The 20472-nt window shown below is 43.1% G+C and overlaps 2 protein-coding genes and 2 long non-coding RNA genes across 4 annotated transcripts in view; 3 read left to right on the top strand and 1 right to left on the bottom strand.

Moving 5' to 3' along the window:
* The window catches only part of LOC142891207 (uncharacterized), a 132376-nt gene that overhangs the window by 65389 nt on the left and 46515 nt on the right, over positions 1–20472 (top strand). The gene's annotated exons all lie outside the window — the stretch shown is intronic.
* On the top strand, positions 5445–9955 carry ifngr2 (interferon gamma receptor 2). Its single transcript, XM_076030657.1, has 7 exons — positions 5445–5650; positions 6425–6539; positions 6682–6857; positions 7578–7723; positions 7865–8006; positions 8451–8590; positions 9403–9955. Exons 1-7 carry the CDS (start codon positions 5599–5601, stop codon positions 9505–9507), a joined length of 876 nt encoding a protein of 291 aa, XP_075886772.1. The 5' UTR covers positions 5445–5598; the 3' UTR covers positions 9508–9955.
* LOC142891197 (transmembrane protein 50B) lies at positions 10469–15953 on the bottom strand. Its single transcript, XM_076030662.1, has 7 exons — positions 15605–15953; positions 12713–12914; positions 12472–12584; positions 11878–11945; positions 11195–11287; positions 11038–11095; positions 10469–10939 (listed from the first exon to the last, which is right to left on the bottom strand). Exons 2-7 carry the CDS (start codon positions 12809–12811, stop codon positions 10894–10896), a joined length of 477 nt encoding a protein of 158 aa, XP_075886777.1. The 5' UTR covers positions 12812–12914; positions 15605–15953; the 3' UTR covers positions 10469–10893.
* LOC142891096 (uncharacterized) lies at positions 16117–19491 on the top strand. The gene is made up of 3 exons (XR_012927173.1): positions 16117–16252; positions 18006–18098; positions 18586–19491. It is a non-coding gene; the product is annotated as an uncharacterized LOC142891096 (long non-coding RNA).

The following is a 20472-nucleotide window of genomic DNA, read 5'->3' as shown; positions in this document are numbered from 1 at the left end:
TATTACAATGCAACTCTAGAAGTCTAATAGCAAATGGTCAAGAGCTAGAAGCTTTGATTAGAGACTTTAAGAAAGAAGCAGACATCTGCTGCATTCAAGAAACATGGCTGAAAGCAGTATTGGATTTGACCATTAAAGGTTATGATAGTGTCCTTAGAGATAGAGGAGAAGGGAATGGTGGTGGGTGTGTAATGTTTATCAAACAAGATACACAATACAGTGTGTTGGGGAAAGGAAGGGAAATGGAATATATAGTCATTGAAATTTGGGCAAAAAAGGCAAATATCAAAATAGTTAATTTTTATAATCCAGGTAACAGAAGGTCGTCAGAAGCCTTGGGTGAACTGGCAGATTATCTAGAGGGGAAAGTGATACAGTGGCTTGCAAAAGTATTCATACCCTTTGAATTTTTCCACATTCTGTCACGTTACGACCACAAACATGAATATATTTTATTGGAATTTTATGTGAAAGACCAACACAAACTGACATACAATTGTGAAGTGGAAAGAAAATTATACATGATTTAAATTTTTTTTTTTACAAATAAAAAACTGAAAAGTGTGATGTGCAAAAGTATTCAGCCCCCTTGAGTCAACACTTTGTGGAACCACCTTTTGCTGCAATTACAGCTGCAAGTCTTTCGGCGTACGTCTCTACCAGCTTTATGGATCTAGAGACTGAAATTTTTGCCCATTCTTTTTTGCAAAACAGCTCAAGCTCAGTCAGTTTAGATGGAGGGTGTTTGTGAACGGCAGTTTTCAGATCTTGCCACAGATTCTCGATTTAAACTTAGTTCTGGCCTTTGACTGGGCCATTCTAACACATGAATATGTTTTGTTTTAAACCATTCCATTGTAGCCCTGGCTTTATGTTTAGAGTCGTTGTCCTGCTGGAAGGTGAATCTCCGCCCCAGTCTCAAGTCTTTTGCAGACTCCAACAGGTTTTCTCCCAATATTGCCCTGTATTTGGCTCCATCCATCCTCCCATCAACTCTGACCATCTTCCCTGTCCCTGCTGAGGAGAAGCACCCCCAGAGCATGATGCTGCCACCACCATGTTTGACAGTGGGGATGGTGTATTCAGAGTGATGTGCAGTGTTAGTTTCCCGCCACACATAGCGTTTTGCATTTAGGCCAAAAAGTTCAATTTTGGTGTCATCTGACCAGAGCACCTTCTTCCACATGTTTGCTGTGTCCCTCACATGGCTTCTGGCAAACTGAAAACGGGACTTCTTATGGTTTTCTTTTAGCAATGGCTTTCTTCTTGCCACTCTTCCATAAAGGTCAGATTTGTGCAGTGCACAACTAATAGTTGTCCTATGGACAGATTCCCCGACTTGAGCTGTGGATCTCTGCAGTTCGTCAAGAATCACCATGGGCCTCTTGGCTGCATCTCTGATCAGTGCTCTCCTTGTTCGGCCTGTAAGTTTAGGTGGACAACCGTCTCTTGGTAGGTTTTCAGTTGTGCCATACTCTTTCCATTTCCGGATGATGGACTGAACAGTGCTCCGTGAGATGTTCAAAGCTTGAGCAATCTTTTTATAGCATAAGCCTGCTTTAAATTTCTCCACAACTTTATCCCTGACCTGTCTGGTGTGTTCCTTGGACGTCATGATGCTGTTTGCTCCCCAATATTTTCTTAACAAACCACTGAGGCCATCACAGAACAGCTGTATTTGTCCTGAGATTGAATTACACACAGGTAGATTCTATTTAGTCATGAGGTCAACATTCGATCATTCAGCATTCATCAGGCAACTTCTGAAGGCAATTGGATGCACTCAGAGAAAAGGGGGCTGAATACTTTTGCACACCACACTTTTCAGTTTTTTATTTGTTAAAAAAAAATTAAATCATGTATAATTTTGTTTCAACTTCACAATTGTATGTCACATTGTGTTGGTATTTCACAAAAAAAATCCAATAAAATAGATTCATGTTTGTGGTCGTAACGTGACAAAATGTGGAAAAATTCAAAGGGTATGAATACTTTTGCAAGCCACTGTATGTTGTGGGAATTTTAATGCACATAGCACCTTATGGGACAGTAAGAATGATAGTAATGGAGCGGTGGTAGAAGAATTAATGGAGACTAAAAATCTGCTGTGTCTTAATGACGAAACAGGGACAAGAGTTAATGTTAGAACAGGGACAGAATCAGCGTTAGACCTCACGCTAGCATCACATTCACTGGCAGCGATATGTTCTTGGGACGTGATAAAGGAAACCTCTATAGGAAGTGACCATTATTCAATAATGATAGAAGTGGCATTGAATCTACAACACCAAGATACAGGGGGAGCACAGGCGAGGTCATTTAGTAGTGCTGAGTGGGAGAAATTTAGGGACATTAGTCATAAAGAAATTGGAAAAATCAATAAAAGTGTTGATATTGATAGGTTAAAAGAATATATTTGTGCAGCTATTTTAAAAGCTGCGAAGAAAGCTATTAAGTTAAAGGGAGTTGGGCAAAGAAAGAAGGCTGTTCCATGGTGGACAACAGAGTGTGATGAGGCAATTCAAAGCAGAAATAAGGCATTGAAAGTCTTCAAACAGAATCATAATGATCAGAGTCTTATTGAATATCAAAGATCACAAGCCAGGGTAGGAAGAATCATAAAGTGTGCAAAGAAAGAGTATTGGCCAAGGTTTTGTAACTCAGTAGGGAGGGAAACAGAAAGATCAAGAATATGGGCAATGATTCAAAGAATGAATGGGCTTAAAAAGGAGTTTAGATGGCCTGTTTTAAAAGAGGCTCACAAAGCAGCGGCAAGGGAGAAGGAAAAAGCTGCAATATTTAGAAGAATTCATAGTTGAGAAAATATCAGTGAAGAAGGGAAAAGGACAATAAGGGAGAATGAAGCTTTGTTGCACTGTGAAGGGGAAACAGAGGAGTTCATTAATACACCATTGACTAAAGCAGAATTGAATTGAATGGAGCTTTAAAGAGGACAAAGCCATCAGCTTCAGGTAAGGATCAAATATGTTATATAATGATAAATCACCTTAGTCAAACATCAACAGAGGTATTGCTGGAGTTGTAGAACAAAGTCTGGGAGGAAGGGAGATTAGCAAACAACTGGAAAGAGGCAGTGGTGCTTCCAATAAGTAAGCCAGGGAAAGATTCTTCACAGCCAATCAATTATAGGCCCATTTCCTCAACATCAAATATTTGCAAAGTAATGGAGAAAATGATAAAAGATGAAGGTATTTTTTGGAGAGTAAAGGGTATATAGTAAAATATCAGTGGTTTTAGGAAGGGCCGTAATACTATGGATGCTGTGCTTAGAGCATGAAATAAGAAAAGCACAGCTTAATAAAGAAAGTGTGATAGTAGTTTTTTTTTTTCATATTGAAAAAGCAAATTATTTGTTATGGAAAGAAGGGCTGCTAATTAAACTTTTTAAAATGGGGGTAAGAGGGAAGATGGAGCAATGAATAAAAAAAGATAGAAAGATACAGGTTAGAGCAGGAAATGAGTACTCAGAAAGTGTAAGGCTGGAGAATGGAACGCCAGAAGGGAGGATTGTGAGTCTGTTATTATTCTCAGTAATGATTCATGAAGTATTTTCAGAAGTGGAACAGGGGATGGGCTGTTCTTTGTTTGCAGATGATGGGGCAATCTGGAAGAGGGGACGAAATGTGGGGTTTATTGTACAAAAAAAAAAAAAAGGCAAGAAGCTATTTTAAAAGTAGAGAAATGGGCCAATAGTTGGGGATTTAGATTTTCAGTTGATAAAACAAAAGCAATGATTTTTACAAGGAAAAGAATTGGGAAGGAGATTAAATTAAAATGATATCATCAGGATTTGGAGAAGGTTAAGCACTTTAAACTACTGGGGATACGGTTTGATGAAAGACTCACATGGGCAGCGCACATTCAAAATGATTGACAAATGTAAAAAGCTGATGGATGTAATGAGAATGGGGAGCAAATAGAAAAACCCTAAAATCCATGTATATAGGATTAGTCAGATCTCTTCTGGATGATGGGGCGATAGTTTATGGTTGAGGAGCTCAACACTTGAAAAACTAGATCAAGTACAATATCAGTGTTTAAGATGATGTACGGGTGCATTTAAATCAACTCCTGTAGCAGCGTCACTGCTAGAAACGGGACAACAGCCGCTGGAAATAAGGAGGGAACAACTGACAATAAATGACTGGGTTTTAATTTACAGGGTCATAGTCAGGATCATCCAGCGCAAGTTACTTTAAAAGCATGCTGGGAGAAGGAGAGGAGGAGAACAAAGAGCTTTGGATGGACAGTGACAGAAAAAGCAAAACAACAGCAGAGAGATGAGCTACAGATCAGCCCAACAATGCCCATACCACTAACACAGCCATGTTTTTTTATTTCCAGAGTTTACTGTGGATCTATCAATATTAGATCAAAAGAAAGGCAAGCATTTTATTCTTACAGCACAGACAGCACAGACAGTACAAGCGTATATTGACAGGTATTACGGTTACATACAGATATACACAGATGCATCAAAGAGTTCAGACAGAAAAACGGGAGTAGGTTTTTTTGTACCCGAGTTTGATGTCAGGGTGGGGAAAAGGATTGAGGCAAAAGTTTCAGTGTACACAGGGGAAATGGTGGCGTTAGTGTGAGCACTACAGTGGGTGGAAGACACAAGAGTAGGGAGGGCACTTATATGTTCTGATTCAAGTTCAGCACTTGTAAGTCTAAATAAATAAATAAATAAATAAACAATCATTTTGAGAGTAGTCCCGATGTTTTAATAGAAATGCAGAAAGAAGCCAAGAAGATAATAAAAGGGAAACTAAAGGAGAGATGGCAGAAACAATGGGAGAAAGAAAAGAAGCGGAGGTGGTATTAGAGAATCCAGAAGGAAGTTGGAGAGGCAAGGAGGACAGGAAGAAAGAGGAGGGAGGAGGTCATATTCTCACCAATGAGCTTTGGGCATACAGGGTTAAATAGCACATTGCACAAAATAGGGAAGCACAACACAGGGGGTTGTGATTACTGTGGTGAGGAGGAAACAGTAGAACATGTTCTAGTCAAATGGAAGAAGTAGAACACACAAAGGAGACAGATGATACAAAAAGTCAATAGACAAAAGGAAAGGTTCAATGTAATTAATGTACTGAGGGGAGAAGCACGAGGTGAGGGTGTTAAAATTTTCTTGGGATTTGTAAAAGAAACAGGGTTGTTTAGAAGAATATAGAAGCTTGTTTGTTTATTTAGTGATTTATCTATTATAGTTATTTTTGTTTTTATTATTATTGTTGTTGTTGTTAATTTCATTTGTGTGTTATTTATTTATTCATTTATTTGTTATTTATTTATTTATTTATTTATTTATTTATTTATTTTAAATCTTAGTTAAATTAATTTCATGGAGTCAGAACGATCCATACTCCTAATCAGTTGGTGGCGGTAATGCACCAACTTGTCTGAAGAAGAAGAAGAAGAAGAAGAAGAAGGACACAAGCGGAAGTTCCTTAACCCAATTTCTCGGATGTTGTAAACTGCTTTCCCCACATTTCGATGTCGGACTCGGGCCGCGTCCTAGTCGATCGGCCGGCGGATTTCAGCTGAGATGGGGACGAATCTACCCTCGGCGAGATGAAGCGTCTGTCGGTGCTGTTTGGCCTCTTCTTCTTCTTCGTTTTCCAGGGTGAATAATACCGACGGCTAGCACTACTTAGCCTAACTGGCTTTCGCAAGAGAGACCAGGAAGCTGTCTAGTCAGCGAGGGTCAATCACCATGATTACACTGGTGGTACTTTTACTGCAATCCAACCGTTAAAAGTATAGTTATGTCTCGGCATGTTACTTTTTTGTGAGAGTTGTTGTTGCTGTTGTTGTTGCTACAGTGTTGTGGTTGAATCGAAATAAAGGTATTTTAGAGACCGGTGTTTCGGTTCAACTCGCTATTATGTTAACTGGCTACTTTGGTTTACTCGCACCTGTAGTTGTCGTAGCTACAGCAGATGTTACAACAGGAAGTGATTTCGCTTGTTTTGGGGGCCACTGTTCAGAACGTTTTCTGTCCGGGCGGGGGGGCGCAGCAATGTAGAAAATAACATTGGTTATTGTTATCAACAGTGTCATCATCCAATGATGGCTCACTGTTCTGATTACAGTTTGGTTGTGCTGCAGTTGGAAAAGGAAAAAGTAAAACTACAGTATTGAGAGAAGAAAAGCTGTTCGAAATGATCCACATGCTCCACAAGACCTCTGGACAGTTCAGTCCAGATTTTTACCTTTTGAAAAATTATGAACCAACAATTTTGTTTCATTTTTGGCAAACCAATTAGAATGAATCATTTTGTATATATTTCGGAATGTGGACTTTGTTACTTTGACTTCAGTAAAGGAGCTGGTCTAAGTCTTCAGGATCAGTGTTGATGACCTCCTGACCTCTCTGACCTGTCCTGTTCTGCCTCAGCGCTGGCCAATGACCCCCCGGCTCCGCCCACTAACCTCACGGTGGCCGGGGGGCTGCTGGCGTGGACCCCGGTAGCCTCCCAGACGGGCGTGACCTTCACCGTCCAAGTCAACGGGTAAGGCGGCTCCTGTTGCGGAGCGTTTTTGCGTCTCGGACGGTATTGTTTCCCACCGCGCTCCTCTGCTACCCGGGCCTGGGTCATGTGACTCTGACCGCTCTTTCTCTCCTGTTCCGTGCGCGCGCGGCTGGCTACGCAGCTTCGAGGACACGGACGCCAAGTGGCGCGACGTGCCGACCTGCGTGAGGACGACGTCCACCCGGTGCAACGTCAGTGCCGCCATCGCCGAGGACTCGGAGGGCTGTGCGCGGCTGCGCGTGACGGCGGAGAGGGCCGGAAAACAGTCCGAGCCTGTCGAGACCTGCAGCCAACATGGTGAAATACTTTTTAAAATGACATTATTTGTTCATTAGTCATCAGTCTACGACAAGTCAAGATTCATGATGAACTTTTTGGAAATTTGTTCGGACCCATCGCACATGCTGCAGCCACACACATCCAACAATGCAACAGTTGCATTAAATAAAACAATACAAAAAAACAAAAAAAACAAAAACGGGCCAGTGTGCATAAACAGCGAGAGAATAAAAAAATAAATAGCGCTAAAAGTAAAGACGTACGAAAAAAAGTGTGTTTTTTCGTACGTCTTTATTCATGGAAGATGCTTGCACACTCGCATTTATTCTGAATTTTAACACTTTCGCTTATCAACTGTGTGATTTGGCGCTTATTCGTTCAGTGTTTAAGTTGCAAGAAAATAAACATTGCATATAATCTTGAAATTGCGTTTTTCACATCCACAGATGAATGTTTTACGTTTCATCATTTCAATATATTTGTTCAAAACAGGTACGCTGTCAGGAGTACAACAGCATAGCACAGGTGTGAAGATTTCAGCAAGTTGGGTTAAACAGAAGTCCAAAATAGGCACAGAAAAATAAAGAAGATAATTGTGACTAATCTAAGTCTTCAGTTTTAGTAACTTCATTGATAATTCATGTTCAGAAGACTTCTTCACCCGGCTGGTTTCTTGGTTTGCCATTGTGTGGTCACATGATGGCTTCTTGCTCTTTGCCCCTCCCCCCCACACTCCAGGAGACTCGTGCAGTCCGAGCGTCATCCTCAGTGCTAATCCCGGCACTCTGATTGTCCACCTGAACCGCAACAACCCGCTGGTCACCGAGTACGCCGACAGTGCCGGGTTCAGGGTCTACCACGGCCCGGACGGGGAGCAGATGAAGGTGAGAACGCCCCTGCCCACCCTGCACTTTCACCATCCAACAGTTTCGACATAAAAGTCTGGACTGTAGATCACCTCTTACTGCTGCTGTTGCTGTTGTTGTTGTCTGCAACGTTGCGCTGACGTCTGCCGCCCCCTGCAGGGCCCATGGGACACGCAGTCCACGCTGACCCTCCCTGGGCTGGATAGCGGGCAGCGCTACTGCGTCCAGGTGGGCTTCACGCTCTACACGAAAGACTACGGACCACCCAGCTGCACCCGCTGCCTGCTGGTCCCCCACGCAGGTGAGCCAGACCTCCCCACCAAGAGGGGGCGACGCAGCAAGATGTACACGTAGTTTGTGGATTTATTTATTTATTTAATTAATTAATTAATTATTTTTACCCTCTTTGTCTTGACCTGAGAGCAACTGGCAACAAAATGCAATATTGTGTTTGAAGCAGATATTGCAATCATCATTCTATCATTAACAAAGTGAATAATACATATAAAGAGGGAAAAGGGGTAAATACATGAAGATAATCATGAATAACTAAATTAAGAGATAGGCTGAGGTCTTCCGAGAGACTCCACCCTTCTACTAGCACATCACTAAAGCTAAGTGAGCTTTGATGCTAGCAGCTTGCAGTGATGAAGCAGCTTGGTAGTGATGCTAAAACTCTTTCTCTGTGTGTGTGTGTGTGTGTGTGTGTGTGTGTGTGTGTGTGTGTGTGTGTGTGTGTGTCCAGAGACCAGTGTGGTCCTGACCGTGGTGCTCATCCTCGTGCCCGCGGTCGCCTTGATTGTTGCCACCGTCTATGTCCTCATTTTCCACTACGGGATGATCAAACGCTGGCTGAGCCTCAACAGATACCACATACCGGCCCATGTAAGTATAAAGACAGACGCACACACACACACACACACTGCGAGTTTTATTGTCGCTTAATAGCTGCTCCCATCACCTTTCTTCCTATCAAAGCTAAGGGAGGCTCCTTTCACTTTAATGCTAAGCCAACACAGGGTTAGCTTAAAACACACACAGGCTGTGTCTCAATTCAGGGTCTGCATCCTTCCAAGCCTGTATTTGAAAGGAAGTTGCGTCATAGCACTGCGCGAAGGCTTGTCCCAATTCCCAAAAGTCCGAAGGACGCTCGAAATACGCACTCGTTTTAGCCGATTCCAAGGATGCACCGCTACTATCCTTCGCATCCTTCGGTATCCCATGATGCTTTGCGTGCTGCTGCAAAGCATCCTGGGATCCTGGGAAGTCAGCTGAAATTAGCGGCATGTACTGGTAAAGACACTTCATATAAATTGAAGTATTGAAATTTCACATAAAGTATCCAGTTTTCAACGTAGGGTTTTTACTTATTTGATCATCCAATGCCATCGTTAGATGGCGAACCAATGGTTAGCTTGATGCTATAAAAAGGTCACTTCCGGGGTTGGCCAGCAGGAGGGAACGGCGGTGACGCAACCAGGAAATACACCGAAGGCGAGACCGTCCCGTGTGGTCACCGGGGAGGCGGGGTTTGGGTTCGTCCTTCTGGGCCGGGTCCTTGGGAGGATGCTTCCTTCAGACGGAGGACACTTCCTTCGAAGGATGCAGACCCTGAATTGAGACACAGCCACAGTCTGAGATCGTTAAACAGGAAGTGAAAGTTGCCGACCCACTCGTTCCCACTTGTCTGTTGTTAGGTCACCTTGAAGCCGTTTCCAGCGGGCCACTCTACCTTCGAATCCAGCCACCGCAGTGAGGATGAGCACTTTGACGTAATTTCTTCCATCACCCCCTCAGCCTGAGCGCCGCTCCCCTTCCCCTCCCCCTGAAAAAGGCTGAACCCAAAGCTAGACACTGGAGCCTGTGTGGTGCTAGCTAGCATTTTGTTGCAGCTAATCGGTCATTTAATCAATCAATCAATAAGACTTTTTTTCTTTGCTACAATCTTTTGTGATTTGGTGGCAGAAGCATTATGTGTAGAAACATTAATAGGACATTAATATATTTTTTTAATATCGTCTGTCGGCAGATGTTTATATCCCACTTCCGGTCCAAAACAGTCACTAAGTTTTTTTGTTTTCTTTGGAAAAATGAGACACTAAGTCACACCAAGCGTCTCTGACAGCCGTCAACTTAGAACCAACTAATTTGTTTCTGTAACTTCTGTGCTTTGTTTAACGCCGGCTCGCAGCAGCTGTCCTGCTTTCCTGCATCCACGCTCGGTAAGAAAAAATAAAAAAAACTGTCTGACTTTGCTAAATTTATTTCTTTTTGTTAAAACTTAAAAATGTTATTTTTTTCAAAAAAAAAAAAAAAAAAAAAAAAAGCTTTTGCAAAAAACCCACAAACCTTTTTGGCAGGAATGGATGCGTTCTTTTTCTGCCGCCGTTTCAAAAATGAAAGGCGCTGCCGTCTTTCGCTTCACACAGCGGTTGAACATGCATCCAGTCTACGCTGTTGAAATCAAAACTTAGTCATGTGACCAGATCAACCAGGTCCCACGAAGGATGTTTGAGGAGTGAGTCACACTCGGAGGGCAAGTCTGAGCGTTACTCCCCCGGGATTGTTTCATTTCAGTGAGCTTACGGAACGACTGATTCCACCGCCAAGGGTCGAGTTTCATGACCAATCCGCTTCATTCTATCCAATCGGGTCGTACAAGTCGTTTTGGTTACTGCCCCACAGTGTCACACAGGTGAAACTCTTCGAACTCGATTGGAATTGACCACAATCACGTTGCCATGACGACAAAACAGATGTCCATTCTTTTTTTATTGTTTTTTTTCCTAACATTTTCAAGGAGTGTAAAACACTTCACAGCAGTATTACAGCAGCAGTGCGACATAAATTATTTTCTACTCGTTTTAAATACTTGAATGGTCCACAGTGACATTAAAAAAACAAAACACTTAATATTGACGATAAAAAGGGATTGGAGGAAGGACATGTTGGTCCTCAGGAGGGCAGCAGGGTGGCGCTCTGACTTCCAAAAACCATCTATGAATCACCGGACACACACAAACTATTGTTTCCCTTTCTGATTGGCTACGGTGGCAGATACCGTTGTGGAGGAAGAACGACAGGGATAGAAAACTCCTCCTCAATCCCACCTTGCTCCCAAGTTGCATTTTAAAGAATCCTAAAACACAGGTTCCCTTTTGTTGAAGTTCTCCTGGACACAGGAACTGCTAGCCCCACAGGTCCTCGGTTCGGCCAAACTTGTAGGTCAGAGTGCTGCGGAGATCATCAGACGGCGGGAGGGGGAGGAGTCAGTGCACAGGTGGGCTGTAATGGAGTGTGGACGGTGCGCACGGACAGGCCAAGGCTCTCACCTGAAGAAGATGAAGGTGTTCTGGAAGAAGACGGCCAGGCCGGGACCCACCTCCTTCTCTGGATACAGAGGAGAAAAAAACAAACCACTTGCTTCAACACCAATATTGGGAGGGGGAGGGGGGTTTAGAGGGTGAAGAGGGGAGCGTGGCTACTCACTCGGCACCACGTAGGCACCAAACAGGATCCAGATGGAGGCGATGAGCGAGCCGAACATCACCATGAAGCCGATGAAGAGCCAGAGACGAGCTCCTGGGGAGTGGGGGATAGAGGTAAGAGATCAGGAGTTTCTGTTTGCTTGTCTTTTTTTATGGTTAATCGACTGGAAGCTTTAGTTGGGAATAATAAAGTACTCTATTTCATTCTATTTCTATTCTATTTCAGAACACGTGTGCATGTGTGTAAACTAGGGTCAGGCCATTATCCCGTTAATTCGATAATTAACGCACATATACACATACATATATACATATATATACCTATGTGTATATTTGTATATACACATAGGTATATACGTATATAACTATGTGTATATACGTATATGTGTGTGTGTTTGTATTTCACAGTAAGCCAGTGAAAACATGACACTAAATTCTTCTCCACCTGGATGTGTGGCAGGCAGTGTTACCACAGACAGAACACAATGTGTGCAGGGGCATGATGGGAAGTAACACCACTGCTACATTCTCTCTATGAAGCGGCGTGATGAGGAAGTAACTCAGAAACCGTTTTTGGCCTCTGCTCTAGCTAGTTAGCCTAGCAACTGCATTGGAGTAAATGGGTGCTTGGCAACCGGCACGGGGAGACAGTGTCGCCCTGCTTGCGGCGCGAAAGGAACTCACCTGTCCTGCCAAGGCAGCCTTCTCCGTAGGTGTCTCCTCTCACCTGGCCATTGGACACGGCATTGATCCTGCAGCAGCAGCAGCAGGCAGAGGAATCAATAACACACACCACAGCAACAACAGCTCCTAACCCGAGGTTCCCAGTCAAGCCTTGCCACATTGTCAACATTTTTTGTGCTGAAACCTTATTTAATTCCTATTTAGGCCTTACATGTGAAGGTGATGCTGAATAATTCAAAGTTAAGAGTCAGTTGGGGATTCAATAAGTCTCAAAAAATTCTTCCCCAACACTTTTTTTTTTTTTTTTTTTTTTTTAATATGCAAGCTTCCATAAAATTGCAATAAAACACTTATTTATATGGCAATATTACTATTATATAACTTTAGAACTTGTAAAATAATCCAACTGTCCATGTTTTTTGACTTTCTCTTACTCTAGAAATATTTCCTGTCCTTTTTATTTTTGATGATTTTTGTAATTTAGGCATTTCTTTTTAATTAATATAATGTTCCTTCTTTTGTCTTATTTTGTTGCTTTTGGTCATTTCTGCTTACACCTTCAATATAAACGAGCCAACTAACCAACTCACTCACATGAAGAAGGCCAGCGTGGAGAAGACGCCGCAGGTGTGGAAGGCGTGGTTCATCTCTTCCTGGGTTGGGTAGGACACGGCCGCGTCGATCATGATCCACCAGCCCGAGAAGAACTGCAGCGCACAGACGGCCGGCAAAGGTCAGAAGGTCAGAGGAGGGAGATCACAGCCCAGTTGTAAAAACACTGGAATGATGTGTGAAGTTTTTGTTTTCTCAGGCAGAAGACGTGGGGGGGACTGACCAGCACTCCAGCCACCACGGAGGCCACGGCGTTCCTCCGCTCCCCCCAGTCGATGCACTCGCACTCTGGCCAGCGGAAGTTATCCAGGAAGCCAGCCATGACTGCCTGCCCCAGTCCCTGTCAACCCTCCTGGCCCTCCCTCCTCGGTGCAGGCGGACCTCCTATCGACACCTGCCGGCCCTCACGGCTTGCAGGCTCCAACCTGTTGACCAAATCGGACGTCTGAGGAACATGTGGCTTCTCCATGTTAAACTTGAACCTCACTAACTTTATAATCTAATCTCTTCTTGTAAGGGGCCGTTTACACGAATACAGATTTTATTCTTGAGGCCGCACAAGGAAAAACGAGTTTACACGAAGACGTATTCAGAAAAAAAATTCCCAGTGGCACAAATATGCTGGAAATGATTGAAAACGATGTAGTACCTATGGCCGGCCTGGTGTGGCGGTTAAACAAGCAGCAGCTCGCTAATAACATTCGGTGTGGATAAACGACAGAGTTGCACTTCTGCTTTGAGGTACTTTCGAACACGATGCCTTAGAAGGGACACGTTAACGTTGACTGGGAGTCGTGCCAGTAAAAGTTTGCTAACATTTTTGTCATTTAGGTTTCCTGCCTCGACATCCCAGTCTGCTGACCCCAAAACAAAATCAATAAAAAAGTTAGACAGGATGTTTGCAATTCGCTTTCGCTGTGTTTATTTTCACTTTGCACACAATCCACGATCGATCCACGAGCACTGTGTGCTATTGTTCACTATTGTTTGCGGTTTATAGTGCAAGTAAATGGGAAGACTGCAGGCTAATTATTAGTAGCAGTAAGTCCATTGCTCGAGGTGGTTGCTGTTGTTGCTGTTGTTATGAGTGGTTGTCTGCACCTCACGGCCGCTCAGGTTGCAGGGTGGGGGAAGGGTTTAGAGCTGTGACAGCGGGGTTTTTTTCTCTCTCTCAGATATTCTGCATTATAGTTAAACTGTGTGCAATTAAAAGGTTTCAAATATTCACCAAAAATGAATAATAAAAAGACACTTTCTCATTCTGATTGCTGGTGCCAATGTCTGTTACTTACTACTGGTAATATTTTTAGGCCCAGGCAATGAGGTGATATTTACCAAACTACAGCATCAGAAGACCAGAGGATGCAACACCAAGTTTAGGGACTTCATTGCTGATGAGATAGAGCTTTACAGGAAATAGTAGCCAGCATGCAATACATATCAAAGAAACGGGGCTGATTTTGACCAATGCACTGCATCAATAGACCAAAGGATCACTGGCAGAACCTCGATCCAATGTATTCCATTTGTCCTGTTATTCATGTAATTCAATTCAATTCTGATTGTCAATTAGTTGTTGTAGAAAGTTCAAAAGATCGACATCACATCGTAATTTGTATACTTGAATACATTTGTTGTATTTAAATGGTGACAATAAAGAATGCAGTTATGAGAAAGACTTCTTATCTCTAAATCAACTGCCAGTGCATTGAGGACCTTGTTTCTCTTCTAAAGAAACAATCAAATCAAAGAATTAAAAACAATTAATCATGGGGACTTCTATACAAAGATTAAAAATGCATCGAACTTTGGAACGGGTACTAGGGCTAAACGATAAATCGCATTTGCGATAATATCGCGATAGGACAAAACAAGAGCGTCTAACCGCAAAGACTGCGATTTGATTGACGCGAGTTCCGGTCACGTGACTTGCGAGCGGCGCGAAGCAACATGCAAGGAAAAGTTCTTCCTGGTTGCCGTAGTTTAGCAAAACAGTGTCGGGAAAGATTTAAAAAAAAAAAAAAAAAAAAAAAAAAAAAAAAAAAAAAAACGCCGAACGACAACCGAAGCAGCAAGGACCACAACAGTCGGAGTTGTGTTCGTTGGCAGTGAACCGCTGCCTCGTACGTTCGCACCTTATAGCGATTTTAACGCTGCTAGCGTGTTGACATCGGTTGAATGAAGCTGTCGCTGTTTTGTGCTTTGTGTGGACTTAAACAAAATCATTCTAAGCCCTATTAAGAGGTCTTGCAAAAAACAAAACAAAAACACCAGTAGATAAATAAAGGCTCTTTCATATTAATTCATGCTTCATTTTGCTTTTATCTTAACATTAGCCTAGCCTATATAAAAAAGAACAATTTGTGTCTAATAAATCTGATATGTTTATTATAATACATATAGGTTTTTGTTTGTTTGTGGGAAAAAAAATTCGCAATTAGATTATTTTCCATAATCATTCAGCCCTATTAACTATAACACAGACACTCTGCAAAATACCACCAGTGGTAAGCGGCCCAGTCTTTCTGTTTAAGAAATATCCTATTCTATCCTTGGTGAATATTTTAAACTATTAATTGCATCCTGATTTGCTATAATCCACAATATTAGCAAAATGTCACCTGTAGTAAGTGGCAGCCTAACATTGACAACTACTACAGCAATCAGAATGACAAAATGTAGTTTAATTGATTTTGGTGAATATTTGAAACCTTTAATTGTACACTGTGAAACAAAAATGCAAAATATCAGCAAAAATACACATGTAGTAGGTAGCAGCCTACCATTGACAACTACTACAGCAATCAGAATAAGAAAATGTCTTTTGATTATTTTATGGGTGAATGTTTTTAACTGTTAACCACCAGTCTGTAACAATAATAACATGAACCTCTCTCACTCACACCTCGAGTGACATGACGTCACGGCGCTAGATGTAATGTCAAGAATATCACAAATCGCAGACTAAGGAACGTGAACACCGCAAGAACCGTTACAAGGCGACTGATGCTATTTGAGGCAACGCTATAGATTCTTCTAGCATCAAGGCTATTCTACACTTCCGGTTAAAACAGACAGAATTTGACTCCCTCTCTGCCATACGTTCTCTACTTACCAACCAGGCCGGGTTTGTAGGGATCTGGGTGTGAAGTGTCGACGCACCAACCGTGCCGTGTTGGGCGAGCTGCCTGTTAGCTAGCTAGCTAAAAAAAAAAAAAAGGTTAGCTGGCTAACTAGCTATCTGGCGCAGCGCCGGTGTACACCGGCGTCAGGTAGCGTGCCGAGCGGAAGCCACGAAGCTGCGAGCCTAACAGCGGCTCGCGAGGTCAATTGGTTTTTTTGTTTTTTTTTAAGGCAGCAACGGCATCTAACTGTCAGATAGTTTTTGAAAACGCCGCCCCCTAAAGTCGACTGTCTGTTGACGAGGAGTCGCTCGCTCCTCCGCTTTTTCCTCTAGGGGGGTTGAACGGCGGCAGGCCATCCGGAAGAGACCGTGCGGCGCATCTCGCCCCCTAGTGGCCAGGAAGTCAACCAGTATGTTTTACTGTATTATTTATTTATTTATTTATTTATTTATTTATTTATTTAATCCCAAGTGGTAGTGACCAGTTCCTCTTCCTGGTGTGTCAGGGAGGAGGTGTTGCTGTGCGAGTTCAGCTTCAGTCGAGCAGCGCCGACACACACTGCCTTCAAAAGACATCAACGTAAGGAAGCGCACCTTGGACCTGTGGACGCAGAGACATGGTGTGACTGATAGTCAACGGTGAGTCCCTGCCGCTGCTGCTGTCAACAACACTTCTGCTCCAGCAGGTTCTCCAGGTGCACGGTGACTCAACACCTCCCCCCCCCCCCCCTTTAAATTATTATTGTTTTCAATGTCAAAAAAAATGCAGTGAAGTTCTGTGAGGGGGAGAGATTATAAAATATAGCTTCAATTTAAAAAAAAAACAAAAAAAACTATAGTTTCCTTCCAATTTCTAACAAACAAACAGATTGTACTGTGGACTCTAAATTTTCCCAAGGGTCGAAATGGTATAAATCAGTGTTTTTCTAGCACTGTGCCAAAGCGCGCTAGTGTGCCGTGGGATAATGTCAGGTGTGCCCTGAAAATTATCCAAATTGCGTTTAAATATATAAAACTTTCAACGGCAGTTATAATACATCCACGGTTTGTGCACGCTCTAAAGTACTTCCGCATTAATATAGTCCAACTCACGTACTTCCGGTCGAACACTTGGAACTCAATCCCTTTTAATTAGATGATAGACACTAGGTACAGGGAGCAGGTCTTTGGTCGAAGCATTAGAGAAAAGGTTAACTAACTGCTATGCTATGCTAAGCTGTAGCAGCTAATACAATCACTTCCAAACATTCCCTGAAAGGACAGTACTACAAAATGCATAATTATTATCATTACTCTCATTTTCCTAGGCAAAAATTGTGTGCCATCTGATTTTTCCACATTGATTCATCTTGCCTTCACAGTCACCAATGATTAGTGTACATCTAAGGATGTATCTGTACACTAATTATTGTTTCTGATTATAGCATACATAGAAGTTGATGACATTGTGACAATAATGCAAATGTTTTTTTTCTCATTGCCAGTCTATCTGCAGGAAATATGCATTTTAGTGAAGAAATAAAGCTTAATTGCTTGGTTTGAGCTCGGAGTTACAACGTATCTCAACAATGTGGAACACAAAGTAACGCCAACGAATCTGGCAAGGCTAATGATGAAGTTAGCTAGCTAGCTGTGGATTTAACTTCATAATCATAGATATAGCTGGTTAGGTACAGCTGAAATCCCCCTTTCTCTGAGGCTGGAAGACGTCCTTGAATGTGCCCAAATATGCTTATAAACGTTGTTGATGGTCATGAAAGGTCACTCCTGAAATGTGTAATATGTCATTGTAGTCGCAAACGGCTTATTCATGACAGTTAATGCACCTCCTTAATTAATTGAGCTGGCCTATCGTTACTCCCTACCATGCACAGACCAAACTGTGGAGTGGTTAAAAAAATAAAAAAATAAAATAGTGAGCCTATTTTCCTCATTGAATATCAGCCTTGTGTGCATTGAAGTATAAATAAATTAAGAGATTATTTTGTCTAGGCTAGCTAGGCTAAAAAGTGTCATTTTATAATATTTGGTGTGCCATATGATTTTTCCAATGTAAGTAATGTGCCGTGGCTCAGAAAAAAGTCGAAAAACACTGGTGTAAACTTCCTGGTTTACGCCATTTTCCCCCAAGTGGGAGGAAGCATATTCTTATCCAAGTGGCCACTCGTGATATTGCAGCAAAAAAAAAAACATCCTGTGTGGCTGCAAAAGAGTTTTTCGTTTCCTGAATAACCCACTGGACTGGTGTACAGCCAGGATCTACACTCATCAACACAATAATTTTTTTAAATTTATTTATCGTTGTTGTTTTTTTCAATCAGTCTGTCCTTTTAAAACGCTGTGTTTGTGTTCATTTCCGTGTGACTGTGTGTGTGTGTTTGTGTGTGTGCAGCCTGCAGATACGTGGCGCTGAAGGTCCGAGCTGCGCTGAGAGGCGAGAGGCAGCCGGACAAAGGCAGTGCCACCTCATTTAGGCGAGCCAGAGGTGTGTGCAAGAGCCCATCAGGGCCTCTTGGATGGGCCGGTTTCCTGTCCGCAGCCACTCACCACGCAGACCCCCGAAACAGCTTCACAGATGGATTGATGGATACTTTAATAATCCTTCACAGGGAAATTGCAATTGTTGCAGCAGCAGAATGGCAGAAAACAAAACAAAACAAAACAACGAAGCACAGTGTGTGATTTACATAAATCACATATTCATATAAAATATCATTATTTAACTGTGGTAAACAGTCCAAACCCCATCCTTTGACGTGACTTTTAGCCTCTGGGATTAGCATTAGCATGCGCAAACTTTGACCTCAGGTTTCCTGCGTGCCATAAAAATAGAACAACTGCTTTAAACGTAATGTGCACATTGTGATGAAATTATCGCGTTGATGGTATTTTATATTTATGTTGTTGTAAAAGCTACAAAAGTGTAACAGGTGACAGGTAACAGGTGTGTTGTTTGTTTTGCCGTGCTGCAGCACCGAGGGGCGGCGAAGCCTGTGGTGCGGGAGAGGGGGAGGACCAGGACGCCATGGTGGGCGGTCGGACGAAGGAGGTGGAGGCTCGGCGGAGGGCGGAGCCGAGGTCCTGATCTTAGAACAGGAGCTGGAGACACACACACACACACACACACACACACACACACACACACACACACACACACACACAGAGTAGCGTCTCTAGCCATCCTGGCGCCCGACATGAGATTAAATCCAATGAACAACATAAGTGATTTTCTTTTAATGCATAGGGGCCACCAGGGGGCGCCCTACGCAATCGCACGCGCACACACACACACACACACACACACATACTCCACCCTCTCAGCCTCCAGCTCTCTGTTTTGGTATAGCGCCCATAAAGGGCGCTGTCTGTGTCTGCAGAGAGAATGACGGCCCGGTCACCAAGTCCCTGACAGAGGAACTGACTGGTCCTGACCACGTCCGCTCTGGAGAACACGGCAGACACGTTATCGCTAAGCCTAACAATCACACTGACCACACAGCCAAAAAAAAAAATAATTTTCACCACACTAATTTAGTTTCTTTTGGGTTTTTTTTCTCTCCAAATGTTTTATTTCTGACATAAATAACCAATTAAAATGCTTCTCAGTGATCGCAATCAAATTTTTGTCAAGCATGAAAACCTACAGCATTGACCACTGGTGTTCATTTTCTTGTGTAATAAATGACATGATAAGGGGGAAGATATGTGAGACCAACGTCTCGCCCCCACTTTCACAGACACTTGGCTTCACACGTTCCTGTCTATTTCCAGCGGCTTTTGTCGCCTCAAGCAGTGATAATTAGTACCGTCGGTGTGTAACGTGACCAGAATGATGTCTCATTTCACTGCATTACATCAATAAAACAGTGTGACAGTCACTCCCAATTGACTGTGTGGCGTGAACGACGACAGCATGACCCAACAACAACAACAAAAAAAAAACACTCAGCTCATCTGGAGGAGCAGGTTTTTTTTGGCCGACTTGCTGCCCTGCAGTCATCAAAGACACCGCACAACCAAAAAACAAATAAACATGGCCATCAAATTATCTTGGCGCTACCGTCTCCATCAGGGTGGAGTCAACTCCAGTGAGCAGCACCGTGGTGAGAGCACAACCAGGACGTGTCCAAACAGGAGGTTTGCTCACACTCTCCAGGAAGGTGAAGAGGAGGGCGCTGAGTGCATTCACACCGCCTGGAAGCTCTTGTTGAAATTATGCACTTCCTCCAGGAACCACCAGGGGGCATCGACGTTTCAAAACCAGCAGTTTTGAACTTGTGCTTGGTCGCATTTCTAAAATGTTTTTGGCGTCTCGGACGCCATTCACTGCTGCTGTTACTGCAGAGATCCCTGTTACTTGGAGGCCCTGGAGGAGGGACTTTGTGGGCGGAGCCAGTTCTCAGGACAACACAGCTGCTGGTCCATTGGACTGTTTCAAGCCAGTGTGCTTGGTTTGGTTGTCATGGTAACACATCAAGTTTTGCATTTGTCAGCGTGTTCGTTGTACATGTGAAACACAAGAGAAGAAGGACAAGCTGAGGTTCCTTTCATTTTCTCTCGCTCACACACACACACACACACACACACACACACTGAGATGCTGAAACACCATGAACTTCACTTTCTGGACCAGGAACACTGAGACCAGGACCAGTGGAAAACTGTGGCTAGCTACGCTGGGCATAGGAACAGTGGGACCAGAGACACTGGGACTAGGAACAGCAGGCCTGATGAGAGTTAAAATTCCTCGGCTGAAGATCTGACGACGCTCCTCCGGGAGGAGATTGAGAGACCAGCAGGTGAATCTGCTCCTCTTTCTCCTTCTTCTTCTTCTGCTGTTTCCTCGGGATAAGCGGAAT

Source organism: Nelusetta ayraudi, unplaced genomic scaffold, assembly GCF_046127955.1.
Source record: "Nelusetta ayraudi isolate G7.1 ecotype Tasmania unplaced genomic scaffold, CSIRO-AGI_Nayr_v1 ptg000028l, whole genome shotgun sequence".
NCBI classification, from domain to species: Eukaryota; Metazoa; Chordata; class Actinopteri; order Tetraodontiformes; family Monacanthidae; genus Nelusetta; species Nelusetta ayraudi.
The sequence above is the reverse complement of the archived record's forward strand: the minus strand, read 5'-3'. Positions and strand labels throughout refer to the sequence as shown.